Raw genomic sequence first — 14,632 nt, 5'->3', positions numbered from 1 at the left:
TGAAAAATTCTGGACTTTTCATATAGTAATATTTGTATAAGCCTTAGGTATAGAGGTGAACACGTGAACCAATTTTTCAGTAAAAATTGCCAAAGGTGAAATACTTCTCAGGTTTCAGTCTATAGATATGAAACCGTTAAAACTATTACCAACTATGATGGAAAAATAGAAATAATTATAAAAATTTTGCATTATTTGGATTGGGCTAAAAAAAAAGTATGTAACACCTCGAAATATTGACCCAGTACATGGGATGTTATATATGGATCTTCCTATCCCGCCGATCTGAGTTGATCTAGCAATGTATGACAGTCCGTCCCTTTGTCCATTTTAATTTTAAATTACATAACAGGTAACAATTATGGCCCGATCCGAAATTTGGCATGGAAGTGAGCTTATGGTCAGAAAAGAAGCCTATTGCTTTTGAAGATAATCGTTATATATTTTGGGGTTGAAATGGACCAAAAACAAAAAAATCCTGAACAATCTACGTTTAGTATGGGACTTGCGCTAAGTGCAGGACAGAAGCCTACTAATTTGGATGATCATCGGATAATATTTTGCTAGTGCAATATACCATAACTCTTTTATATGAAAAAAAAAATACAAACAATTGCATAAACCAGCGCATATTTGAAAATAAGAAAAGGCTGAAAATATATCTCTATGAGACACAATTGAAGACCAATAGAGACGGAATTTTGCGTATGTTTGGAGTTCGGGACAGGAACGAAGACTACAATTTTGTATGACAATCAGATAATATTTAGCGGGCAAAATTCCCCAGCACTTTTGTCTGAAAATTTATTTTGAATGTCGATTATCACGATAGGGGGCGTAAATATAGGACAAAATGAAATGGGATTGAACTTAAGGGGATTTTCCAATATCTTGTAGCGTATCACATGGTCGGCCCCGCATTTGATAATTTATTTAAACATTTTGTTTAAGGTGAAGTCTGCAATAGCAAAGATTTGTGTCAGAGAGATAAATATTCTAAGCTGTTTGGAAGATATGAGTCTCACAAAATGAATCAAGCCCCAAACTTTTAGGGTCCATAACAGCAACATTTGATGAGATAGGGAAAAACAGTTAAGCACGTGTCTTCTCTTTTTGGTCTTCTATCATGTTGTGGTGTTAGAATATGGTTAACAATTTTCGTGTTGCATAGTGTTATACCAAAAAACAATGAAAATTTTGCAAAAAACAAAAATCTTTATTAGATTCTTTAATGATCAGCGAGAAATTTATCCAAATGAAGCCATATATATTGACCTTTTGGCTTATATGATCATATTCTAAGGATATATATCAGTCAGCAACATGGCTTATATTTTCTGACTTATTTTTTTAATATTTATATAAACGGAGTTAGCGTAAGAGAGTTATGTTGTATTTATTTAACAATTTTTACCCATAATTTCCGATATATCCTCCCAGAATTGCCCAAAGAAATACATACAAAATGTAACATTTATTTATCATTCTTTATTATATTATTATAGGAAATCATCAATAATTAATGCAATGCTTTACAATTTCTTTCTTTCAGATAAACAAGACTAAAAATTATGAATGTTAATGGGTAAGTATGGATTAGATACAATAATGAAAAAAAAAATGATGATTAAATGAAATTCTAACAGCTAGAAATAGTCTATGATATGAGTTAAGAGGAAAGAAGGACTATTCGAGGTCATAGAGGTCATTTTTGGGTTAGTTTGGAGAGAAGCGTAAAATTAAATCACAAGGCATACGCATTGCTTGCATGAGTCCATTGATTAGTTCAAAGTAAAAATCCTTATTAATTAGAAATTCAGTTCAAGGCAACGATGAGGTTAATGAATAGAGTCAGTTTAGCAGGTTTTGCTATCACAGAAGTAATAATAAAAAATCGAGGAAAAATACACACAAATAATTAAATAACAAATTAATACAAAAAAAAAAATAAACACGTTCTATAAATAAGATAAGGCTAGACAAGTATGAGTTGGGTACTGATGAGTATGGGCGCTTAGATGAATGAATGATGGCATACTAAAAAAAGGAGCATCGCTATTAAAAAAATTGACTTCATTTTTTGGCCTTACAGAGCAGAGTCGATGATATGCGAAAAACAAACACAAGTTGAGAAGAAGACAATTCACTAAAAAAACAAAATCTTGGCAGTTTAAGCTAACATAAACTATCAGCTATGGCCTCCACCAGCCTCCACGAGGAAGGGGGTTTGAGGTCCAAGATATTAATTTATAATCACGATTTACTTTAACTTATCCTTAAAGGGATTAATTATTGCATATGGATGAGTAGGGGGAGGGGGAGAGAGAGAGTGTCTGTGTGTGTCGCATTCGTTTAATAATGATGTTCGTGGGCCTCTTCGTGATGATGGATGGGAGCAGTTTTGTGTACAACAGCATTGAAGCCATTGTGCTTGTCGGCAGTGTAGTCCACGGTGCGAATCGAGCCATCAGGTTCAACCAAAGAGTATTGACCTAAAAAGAAAAACAACAAACAGACAAAAAGAGATTAGCCATAACAAAAGCATGTCTTTGAATTATTAAAACAAATAAATGTTCAAAACAAAATATTGTTTAATGTAATTGCTGTAATTTAACCAAAAAAATAAACAATAACAAAAAAGCCTCACATCGATCTGCTACAGTTACACATAATTGCCAAGACGTGAACATTATTGCCCAAAACAAAAAAGTCATTAGTGTTACTTGACTTGCAGAAAAATTACATGACTCGTATTTTTCGCAACAATTACAAAATATGTTATTAACAAAGAAATGCGCTTTTAAATGTTTATAATTAGCTATTTAGAGAGTTAACGTAGTTTATTCCCTTGTTGGCGGTTTTTCACTGACAGTTAACAAGTTATTGGCTGAATCTGATTCAAAGATACAGGAGTATTCACAACTTAAAATTTAATAGTAAATGCTATTTGCGGACCCTTAATCCTTTTCGAGAATCAAACTAAAAATGAATTCTTGTCTTCAAATTATGAATCAAACATAGTTCTACCCTTATTATTATTTTTTTTTTGCTCGCAACATTATCAAACCCCGTAATAGCCCATGTACTTTGCTAAAAGAATTTGTAGTTCTAACTATTTTCTCATTTTCTAAAAAAAATTGTTAAAATCCGATGTTTGAAACTCGCAAAAGATTACAACCTCTACAGCAGCTCTTTAATAATTTAAACATTAAATAAAAAAGAAATTAGGAAGAGGGATATTATACAGCAACTTATCGATTTTTAATGGTGGCTCTGGGTCTCTTTCAGGACATTTTGAGTTGATCTAGGGGTGTCCGTACGGCCGCCTGAGTGGTACTCACTATAACTCTCGAAGGAAACATCCGATTTGATCCGAACTTAGTATATTGTACTATAATTTTCGAACTTACATCGATTTCGGAAATGGACAACATCGGCCCACTCCTTCTGGTACCTCCCCCACAAAAGATTTAAGTCTCAACAGAAAACACTTTGCCCCATAGAACAAGAACAATAGAACAATTTTGTTCAAACTTTGCAAATCGTAATATTTGTATCTTGGCTTGTTCAGGTGCGAAAATGGTCAAAACTGTTAATAATCTCAACGCTTATAAAATTTTAAATAGTAGTCCAATTAATAACAACTCCAGGTTTGGAATGAAGATAAGATAGGTCAGACCACTAATTCTGGGTCCTCTCTCACAGAGGGTCAACATCACGAATACTTATATCTCTCATAAAGCGCTAAATGAGCATCCTATTTCTTTCAAACTCGACACGTCCCAATATTCCTATAAACACCCGATGGGCGCGTGTAAACACAAGAAAATATATCTAACCCATACTTCTGATACCTCTCCCTCCCCACGGATCAAAATCTTGAACATTTAAGCATTCGATTCTCTCTAAATTTCATTCATCCCAATATGTGTGTTAACGGGAAGGGGTGGTTCAAAATGGATCCCAATATTTCTTCCAACACAAGATCTGGTGTGAACACGATTTACATGGACCCATTGGTACCTACCCCTACAAAGGTTAAATTTTCAATACTTCTCAGATAAATTGCGAAACAAGTCAGCGATTCTTTTTTTTTGGGTATTTTATTTCAAAAATGAAAACAATCCGTTTCGGTGCGTTGGCGTGTGACAAGGATGGGTTTTGGGAAATTCATACTAAAAGGGTAGGAAAATGTACCAAAAATTTAATACTTCGTTTTGACAAACGGAGTGAACTAAAACTCTGAAATTCTAAATAAGAGTCACAGTTTTTGAAAATTGGAATTTTAAGATTTAGAAAAGTTCTAAAATGGTACCATGCGGTAATTTGCTTGCGATAAAAGGTTGGTTTTGGAAATGTGAACTTCAAGTACACGAAAAGTGTGAAATAGTACTATATTTGGTACAATTTTATATTGGGTGAGCAGATAGTTCATGTATAGCCTGACATATGGAGGTAGTTCGTACAAATAGCACTACAAGTAGTGCTAAATTAGATAGTTGGTAAAGGGATAGATATAGAGGTCTCTGTTGGTGTCTGTGGTTGAGAGAAGAAGATGGTTTTGAAAATGTTTACTATAATTGTTCGTAAAGTACAAAGAGCATAGGGCAAAGGAAAAGGCTGGAATTCCTAAAATTGCTGTTGAGGTGTATGTTTGTAGCTAGGATTGAGATATGGAAGTTGTTCTACGAAAAGGATTAAATTGAACCAAATTTGGTATTGAAGTGAAGGGATAGTGTTGTAGTCCAGACATTTGATATTGATATCACTGTTAGTGTCTTTGGTTGAGAGAAGTAGCTGGTTTTGGATATACGTATTGTATGTGTTCGAAAAGTTTTAAATAGTACCATATTTGGTACAATTTCGTACTGGGTGTACATATAGTGCTTGAAGTTTGAAATTTGGTATTAGGGTCGCTCTTCATGGGTAGCATGGACATATACAAGCGGTGTCGGAAATGTGTACTGTAATTGTACGAAAAGTACTGAATGGAACTATATTTGGTATTAAGGAATGGATATTAAATTCTGAAATTTGATATTTAGGAAACTGTTGGTATCTGAGGTTGAGATTTGTTTGAAAAGTACTAAATTTAACTAAATTTTACATTGGGTGAAGGGATAGAGCTGTAATTGTTAATGCGTTAACTGTTAGTGTCTAGAATTGGGAAATGGAGTTGGTTTTGGAAATGTGTAATAAAATGAGTGGATGTATGGAGCTGGAATCCCGAAATTTGATATTTAGGTTTCTGTTGGAATTTGGTGGTGGATTTGAAAATGTGTGCTATATTTTTTGAAAAGGACTAAATGGTACTATTTTTGGATCACTGTTGGTGTCTAGAATGAAGAGATGTAGATTATTTTGAATATGCGTACTAAATGTTATCGATAAATTTGGTATTGGGTGAAAGGTTAGGTTTCGGTTTTGCCCATTCTTCGCCCCTCCAAATATTTTTACCAAAAGATATGCTCTCCTACCCTCAATGGAGAACGTAATATTCGAAACCGAATCCAGATCATATTCAAAAATGAACTATATTGGTCCATATTTTCTGGCCTTTCCGAATAGAATATTATCTGGCCGAATAGATGCCCACCCATCTTCGGATAAAATGTATTTTAGGAGCTCAGACGTATTTACCAATCAAATCAATTGTAATTTGGTATTTAAGACATATCCTTCCAGAAGAAAAAAAATGTTCAGTTTAGGTGGATTATTTGATGTAGCACCCATGAAACAGTCACTCCAGATGTTTAGTATTTCAATAATTTTGGTTTCATTTTTCAACGGAATCGGCTGTAATTTGGCAATTTGGGTTCTCATTGAATTAATATTTGACCAGCGAAAATTTGCCAACATCGTTACATATTTTGTCATAGTGCCATATAAGGACCTAACCTATTAAGTTTTTTAAAATACCGAATAGCCGAAGTGGCTATAGTTTGATATTTTTAAACCTTAATAGGTAAAACATACCCAGGCGTAAATAGCTCAAGGTTGATTTTGAAATTTTTACATATAATTGGATCTTTAACTGTGTGAACAATTATTTGGTATTTTCTGTCTCATAATAGATAGACAACTTAAAAAAAATCCAGTGTACTGGCAATTTGATCCTGCAACGCTAATGCTGATTTTTTTAGATTTTTAGGAATACCAATTAGACTATAATTTGTGTTTTCTCGTAGAACTTCATTTGAGGGGTTCCTTGGCATGTTTTAGAAAATCAGATATATTTGTTCTTTCCAATACTGCGCTTGGTAAGCCCTTACTGCAGTTCATATTTCTACGAAATGGATTTGGAGATGTCTGAAGAAACGTAATCCTTGTTCCATTTTTCAATAAAAAATATTGATTGGCATTCCCAGTTTATTTCTGATTTGATCCTAGTATCAAACTATCATTACAAACGTAATTTTAATTAGAGGCTAGGACCCAGAATTATATAATATATACTCGACTTAACCTCAGGATTATTTGTAACAAGAGATTCTTTCCTAATCTCTCTACTATTAATTCGTTCCTAATAGTTTCCAAAAATATACAAAATTTGTCGAAATGTATAGTATTGGATTGGAAGTTTTAAAAATTAAACTCCTGAAATTTAAACGCAACCCGCACGCTTATTCCAAGGTAAATTGCACCTGTTAACTTTAAGGTATTTCTTATCTGCAAGTTATAACATTTTCAATATTTCAAACATTCCCTTCGACATACTTACCCTTTACGGAATCACCTTCACGAGTCTCATGTTGAGATTTAACATCACCGGAGTGGTAATCATTTACACCATATTTGAAAGCGTATTTGGGGGGTGCCTAAAATAAAAGCACACACATTAGTAAACCACAAGGCAAGCAATCGTATCCTTTAGAATTTCACCAGCTAATACCACACTTACATAATAATCAACATGTTCATCTTCATGATGCTCTTCGTGGTGTTCTTCATGGCCATAGCCCTCACCCAAACGTTCGATCTGATGGCCATGTCCATAATCATGTGCTACTTCGTAGGCCTGTTCGTGGCCACCTTCGTAGTAATGATGATCCAGGGGATAGGCCAAGGTAAGGCACAAAGCGGAAGCGAAGATAACAAACTGTTGAGAACAGGAAAAATGGATTTTAATATTTTAGCACTTATAGAATATTTTTTAATTTATTTTTTTTTTTAAATTAAACGTCCATTGCTCATAGTTTTTTTCACGAAATTTAAATATTTGATTTTGAAATACGTTTCATTTCCAATTCGTATCCTTCATATATTTCATGTGTTCTGTTTTTGAAATAATTATTCTCCAAGAATTTTGTTGAATTTATTAATCTTTGCATTATTTCCATGGCACCAAGTTCGTGTCTTAAGTCTTTTGTTTTAATTTGCATTTTTTCAGTTTTATTTATTTTCCATTGTTTTTTTTTTAAATTTATTTTTTTCTTCATTTTGAGACACTTTAGTTCATTTATTTGTCAAGTCCTTTTTAAGATAATTTCAATATTCCTTATGCACTTTCATCACCACCGCTCACCTTAAGGACCATTTTTATAATTTTTTTTTAAATATATATTTTTTTTAAATCAATTGAAAAATTGAAACTATTTTGTAACGGAGATCACTATTTCGAAGCTGATCTGTTTTGGATTTTTTTTGTTTTTTTTTTTGAGTTTTTTTCTTTCGTTCGTTGTTAGCAAACAAGAAGCGTTGTTAACCAAATGAATTTCCACCACGGAATAATGTTGTTCAAATGAAAATTTGTTGCTTTTATATATTTAGGAAGAAATTGTTGGCTTTATCCATGCAGTCGGCAAACATCAGCCAAACGGTGGAAAAGGCAAAAAAAAAACCTGGTAAGCAAACAGCAGCAGCAACAGCAGTAAACAGTGAATCGCTATGCATGTACGAATACATGTGTGTGTGTCCACCAACAAGGGGTAAATCGAAATGTATGGCCGAACGGTGGTGGTAATGGTGGTAGCTGCAACTGTTGCACCGTCAGACAGACGCAGACAAAACATAACATTCACAAATGAAGCGCTGCAGAAACATACCAACAGCAACAACGACGTCGGCCATAATATGTGCATTCGAATATAACTAAACTTATTTTTTTTTTACAAAATAACAATAACAACAGAAAAATAGTTTAACAAAACCAACAACAATCTTGAAAGCTCCACATTCACACTCTATTGTTTGCGAACTGTTTCTTTTTTTTAGTTTTTATAAATTTGAACCAATTGCATTTTGAAGAGGGGGTTGATTGCTAGAGTGTTACTAACCACTGGAGTTGGTGGTGTTTGTATTTACAGATAGCGATTGTACCCTATGCATGGAAATCTGGACTACAGATTTATGTTCTCCCATATTTGTATATTCTCCCATATATAAAAATACTACAAAATGCTACATTTCCTACTATCACCTTTGAAGATGGGACAAACCAGGAATTTCAATAGCGAATTGCTCAAAATTAAAAAATAATGGTATATTTGATGCGGATAAGAACAACCTCACCAAAATGAGGCCAAGCTAAAAAATAGACAATATCAACCAACATTTTTGGTACATCCCCCACAAGGTGTTTTTTTTAGTCTTAATCCTAATAACGACGAATCTAAATATTTGTGTTAATATTCGATTTAATAAGCAAATTGTATATACTTCTTTACTCCCTCGGGTTCTCATTTCTCGTGACTATCAGCGGTTTTTTGCCAATCTTTGTGCATCCCAATATTTTAACCGAAATTAGATGACATTCTCTACTGGGATATTAAAGTTTATTCCTTCTGGTATACATTATGAATATCAAATGTGCATCCTATTCTTTTAAGTAGAACACACAGGTGAACAGGTGTTTTTGTTGTAATCGCCGATTTCTTAAAAAATTTCCTGAACAAAAATTCCTGAAGTTTTAAGCAATTTTTTTCAAAACCTTCGGATCGAAATTCCTCAATTTTCAAATCCTTCTGATGGATAGTTTTTTAAGTTCATTGGTTCTCCTGACCAAAGTCCGTGAATCTTCTACGAAAAAAAAATTGTTAATTTTGAAAGTTTTCACAAAATCGTGGATCCTTAGGTCATATTAAAAAATACTGCATTTTGAAACATTTTTCAAAAGCCTCATGAAAAAATTTAGGATTTTAGTCATATCTGTATTTCATTGATTTTTTATTATTATCATTTTTATTTTCTTTATCATTTTTATTTTCTTATTGGAAAAAATTGTAGATTTCTCAAAAAATATTTTTCAACAATCTTCTAACCAAACTTCATTGGTATTTCAAGATCATTTCAAAAAAAATGAGTACATTTTTAATATAATTTTTCAAGTTCTATCTAAATGCCTGTATTTTTTAAAACCTTTTACTAAAGGAATCGTGTTTAACGGTTGAGGTTTAAAATCTCCTGATAAAAAATCGTGGTTTTTTTGGAAACATTTTTTCCCAAGGCTCAATTGACTACCCATCCCACATCAAAAATTATGGATTTTTAGGAAAATTTTATATTGACGTCCGAACAAAAAATCATGTATATTTATAAGAAAACTTTAAAAATTCCAGATCGAAAAATCGAAGTTTGTTTGTGGGAGAGATATCACAAAGAGTGAGGCGATATCTATAATCTTTACTCCATATCTTTTGTTGGAAGAGATATTTGGGTGTGTGAAATTAGAAGAGAATCGGATTCTTTTTTCGCGTTTTATGAGAGTTATAATTATTCAAAACTTTAACCCCTTCCCTACAAGGGAAGGTGTCAGAAGGAGTACTCCGATTTTGTTCATAGCAGATCTTGTGTTGATAGATTTGATTTTTGATTTTTAATTTTTTTCAAGGTCTTCTTGGCAAAAATTGATAAGTTTTTCTGGAATTGTATCAAGGATTTACTAACCAGAATTCAACGAATGTTTAAAAACTCTTTATCAAGGTCCAAAAGTCCTGGATAAAAAAAGTTTCATCGACCTTTTTAGTGACAGCTCATTATATTGTTTACAAGGGTACAAAAGCATTTTGGTGAGAATTTTGCAGAGAAAAAGTTATTCGTGACGGAATTCACACGTGATAGTATGATTTTTTATATTTGGCTGGAAAACCACAAGTGGCTATCGTTAGAGCACTCCAGCATTTAAGTGTGAATAAATCTATTGTGTCCTGCCATCGCTCGTTGATACTGGTAGCGTGGCCCGACGTGGACGGAAGAAAACAGCAACATCAGCAGAAATGGTTCGAAAAGTACAGAAGCGAATTGATCGACACCCGCGCCGCAGTGGCCGAAAAAGAGCTAAAGAGTTGCTACGCTTGGCCGAAAGTGGTGAACTGCCGAATTTGATTTTCTCCGATGAGAAAACATTCGTTTTCCAGCAGTTTGTAAACAAACAAAATGATCGTGGCACCTTCGCCACCAGATCTCAATCGCCGGTCATGGTGACGGTGTGGGCCGCAAATAACAGCCGTTTGCCGCTCTCCGCTAGTAGTAATCGACCGTGGCATCGGAATGAATGCCGAATATTAACGCGAAAATATTTTGGAGGGTGTATTAAAGCCTTGGGCACGAAAACATTTTGGCCATAGATCTTGGACATTCCAACAGGACTCAGCACCATTGCACTCAGCACGCGCCACTCAAGAATGGTTACATAATGAGGTTCCTCGCTTCATTTCCAGCGCACAATGGCCTCAAAATCTCTGGTTACCAATCCGTTGGACTATTGTGTATGGAGTATTTTGGAAAGCAAGGTTGGCAATAAAAAATACCAAAGTGTCGATCACCTCAAGCATGCGCTTCACCGGGAATGGGCCAAAATACCGCAGAGCAACATTCGGACAGCATGTGACGATTTCATTGACCGTTTAAAGGCCATAATTCGTGCCAAAGGTGACCAATTCGAACAAGTCTAAACTTATTCCAAATTTCCGACATTTTTTTGCTTTCATTTCATAACATTTAAAGAAAAAAATTTAAAAATTATGGCGTTTGAATTTGTTGCAGTTTTTTATCTTATCCTGTATATCGTACAACTTATCAGCGACATTCATATAAAATTTCAGGATTCTACCTTCACCCGTTTGACTAATACAATGGATTCAAGTTTATGCCTTTACGGAATAAATAGTTTCATATGTCCTTTTCCGTCTTCTGGTACTAAACTACCTCCTCACCAATTTTTAGGAATTCAATTACTTTTGGGAAATACCCCTAAATTTTGGATCCAAAATTTTAATTTTTTGTTCAAGTACAATGCAAATATAACGTCATCCATATGTATACAGAGGGTTTATATTATCTATTGCGTCCAAAAATTTTCATCGTACATATGTATGGAATTGGAAGGGGCAAAATTGGGTATTACTTTACCCCCTTTAAATAAAAAAAAAATATCATAGAATAATCATAAAAATCAATCATAGAATAATCAGACAATTGTTATAGTAGTGCATTCTATAGTTTGCCTGTACCAACTTCAGCCTTTTATTTTAACTAGCTAAGCCTCCAAGAGAAATGCAAACGTAATAACCTCCATTACATGGCAAAGTAGAAACTAAGACAACAAAAAAATGATTATCATTATTGCATATTGACCATATTTCATAGCTGTGTCTATAACAATTTACATTATAGATCTCCACTAAACACATGTGTGTATTTTCGCTTAAGTGTGTGTGTGTGTGTCTGTGTATTGATAAAATTACAATTTTAGGGAGTTTGTTGTTTTTTGTTTTTTTTTTTTTTTTTCTTCGACAGAAATTAGCAATAAGCTGGCCTAATTTTTATATATTTTTTTTTTGTGAAGGAAAAAGTTAATGCGTTAAAGGTAATTAACAATTTATCAGTGATTGGTTTAAGTTTTATGCAAGATTGATAACCGAACTCACACACACGTACTTATATACGTAGAGTTATTTTAATGTTAGTAATCTGAGACTATTTCAATATGACAATCTCTAACCATAAATCCATACATCAATTAAATAAATTGTTATTAAATCAGAAGAAAATTATAAAATAGGGTAATTGAGTGTGGCAAGTTGGTAGTTTTTTTTTTCACAAATATTTTCCAACATCAGATTAACAAGAGCGGACTTTGTTTTAGAAAGGCAAAAATCGCTGCTATTCTCCACTGCAATTCCAGTTAAAAGCATATTCCTGTTTTCAAGATTAACTTGACTGGAGTGTAAACATAAATTCCTATATTATTTTATTTTTTATTTATTATTATTTAGTTGGAAAAAATATAACTTCGCAACACCTAAAAAAATTACAAAATTTTATTACTTACTGGCCAAATCTCAAAATGACTCACAAAATTTTAGTTCTCAAAAAAAAAAAAAAAAAAACACAAACTCGACCAAGATGTCCACGATTCCCTTAACACGACCCACTGACCAAAATAATTGCAAACGAAATTCGTTGAAACTAAAATGACATCCATGACCAAAAAAAATGCAAAATCGAAATTCATCCTCTGGCCATTTGCCATTTTGTGTGGGAATTAAAGGAACAAGCCGTCCGTTCCAATTGAAATGGCAAACGGTAACGACACAAATTGACAGCCTGATTGGCAGACTGGACCAGCTAAGCAGTGAACGGGACGATAACGAAATACAATCAAATCAAATTTAGGTTAAAACTCAGATAATCCCATGATGGCTGGCTGGCTGGCCATAGACATCGCCATGGCTGCCATCACTGCGACGTCACATAATCTGATGAAATTGAGTCACTAAATGAAGTTAAACTGCAATTATGCTCCCATCAAGGTCCGCAGCTAAATGACTTAAGCGTGTTGTTTTGTTTATTTCATTCGCTACACAACAAATATCCAAAAAAAAAAAATTATAACAATGGCAGTAATGGAAAATGTTTCGAAATTGCCTAAATTGCTGTAAAAAACAAAATTTGGCCAAGTGGCAGCAATGTTGGCTGTGTGACTGCACAGAAAAAATAAAACATGAACTAAAATATTTTTAAATTCGCCAGTTAACGGATAAAGTAATTAATTATATAAATTAGAGCATTTCGGAATGTGATAGCCGCATCGAGGGTTGTTATTTATATAAATAAGGCCCATGTAATAATTGCCATAAAATTTGAAATTTTAAAAAGTTATGGAACAAACGATAAATGAATACTCGAAGAATTCAATTTTAGTAAAAAATTTGGCACAGTAAATATTGTTTCAAATTCAACGTTTATTTCAGAATGTCCTAAAAAATTGTTCTTTCAAAGTTCACCTTTTTTGGGTTTTGAAGTCCGTGAAAATTTTAAAATTTTTTAAAAAACAAAAATTGGTATTTCCCTAGGATGTCCTCATAGAATTCATGTTTTGGGTTAGGAACTTAAAAATATTCAAAAAATCTTTATAATGTGGATTTTTGATCCTGAACTCTGAAAATTGCTATAAATTGGCAGATTGAGTTCGCAGTATATAATAACACATTCTTATATAGAACTGTCCACATGGTCCAAGTTTTGGTATTGTCCCCATATAACTGTACCTCCAAACATTAGGCATTTTTTTTGATTTGTGTCACACTTTTCAGCAGATTTGTTTTAAATTTTGTATTTGGACTAACTCTCATGATAAAATCTTTTCTGTGCAGATTCAAGCCACCTTATAGAATAAGTACAACGGTACCTCCCAATATTCGGTATTTTGATGATTTTAGCCAAATATTTCGAGAGGAGAGAGGGAGGCCCACATTTTCGTATAGCCCCATACAACTGCAACACCAAATATTCCGAATTTTAAAAATTATAGTGAAATTTTAAAGGTTGGCCCTTTATTGAGGACTAACGAAGGAGTAGGTGTTGTCTGTTCTAAGTTTGATAAATGTTTATACCCTCAGCCATACGGCTAGAGATACGGTCAAAACGTGCCTATTCGAAACAACAGTTTTAGACCCTAGATCTCAAGTTCCAAACTCGTTTCAGAACATTTAGTTTCGATCTAGCGATGTCCGTCCGTCCGTCTGTCTGTCTCTAAGGCTGTCTATCGTGCGCACTAGATACCTCTTGATGGGAGTATCCGATTTAGTCCAAACTTGGTACATCGTAACATTATTATTAAACTTAGATCGAATTCGGAGATGGGAAATATCGGTCCACTCCTTCGGGTACCTCCCCCACAAAAGGTCGAAATTTTCAAAAAATATTTTTTCTGCACAGAAAGAGAAAGGATAATTTGATTTTGCTCCAACTTTGCAAATCTTAATGTTTGTGTCAGTGCTATTTCAGGTGCGAAAATAGACAATATCAATAATTACAACTCTTATAAAATTGTCTTCAAATTTCACACATCCCAATAATTTTATTAGTTCAAGGTCTGGTGTTTAAATGGCGTATATCAGTCCACTCCTTGTGTTACCTGCCCCACAAAAGGTCTAATTTTTCCAAAAAAAAAAAAAGAAATGTACATATATATTTATTTTGCACATAAAGGGAAGCAATGCAAATCTTAATCAGGTGTAAAAATGGATAATATCAGACCACTCCATCAAGTGCCTCTCCCACAAAGGGTCAACATTTTGAATAATTATAACTCTTATAAAATATGATTTAAGAGTCCGATTGTCTTCAAACTTCACACATCCTAATATTTTTATGAACCCAAGATCTTTTATTAAGACGGAATATATCG

The 14,632-nt window shown here is 33.5% G+C and overlaps 1 protein-coding gene across 1 annotated transcript; it reads right to left on the bottom strand.

Annotated features, from left to right (window-relative positions):
• Positions 1–1,561: 1,561 nt before the first annotated feature.
• On the bottom strand, positions 1,562–7,537 carry LOC101893729 (adult-specific cuticular protein ACP-22). Its single transcript, XM_059130397.1, has 4 exons — positions 7,526–7,537; positions 6,902–7,099; positions 6,722–6,818; positions 1,562–2,492 (listed from the first exon to the last, which is right to left on the bottom strand). The coding sequence occupies exons 1-4, from the start codon at positions 7,535–7,537 to the stop codon at positions 2,353–2,355; spliced, it is 447 nt and encodes a 148-aa protein (XP_058986380.1). The 3' UTR covers positions 1,562–2,352.
• Positions 7,538–14,632: the final 7,095 nt, after the last annotated feature.

Source organism: Musca domestica, unplaced genomic scaffold (assembly GCF_030504385.1).
Source record: "Musca domestica strain aabys unplaced genomic scaffold, Musca_domestica.polishedcontigs.V.1.1 74, whole genome shotgun sequence".
NCBI lineage: Eukaryota > Metazoa > Arthropoda > Insecta > Diptera > Muscidae > Musca > Musca domestica.
The sequence above is the reverse complement of the archived record's forward strand: the minus strand, read 5'-3'. Positions and strand labels throughout refer to the sequence as shown.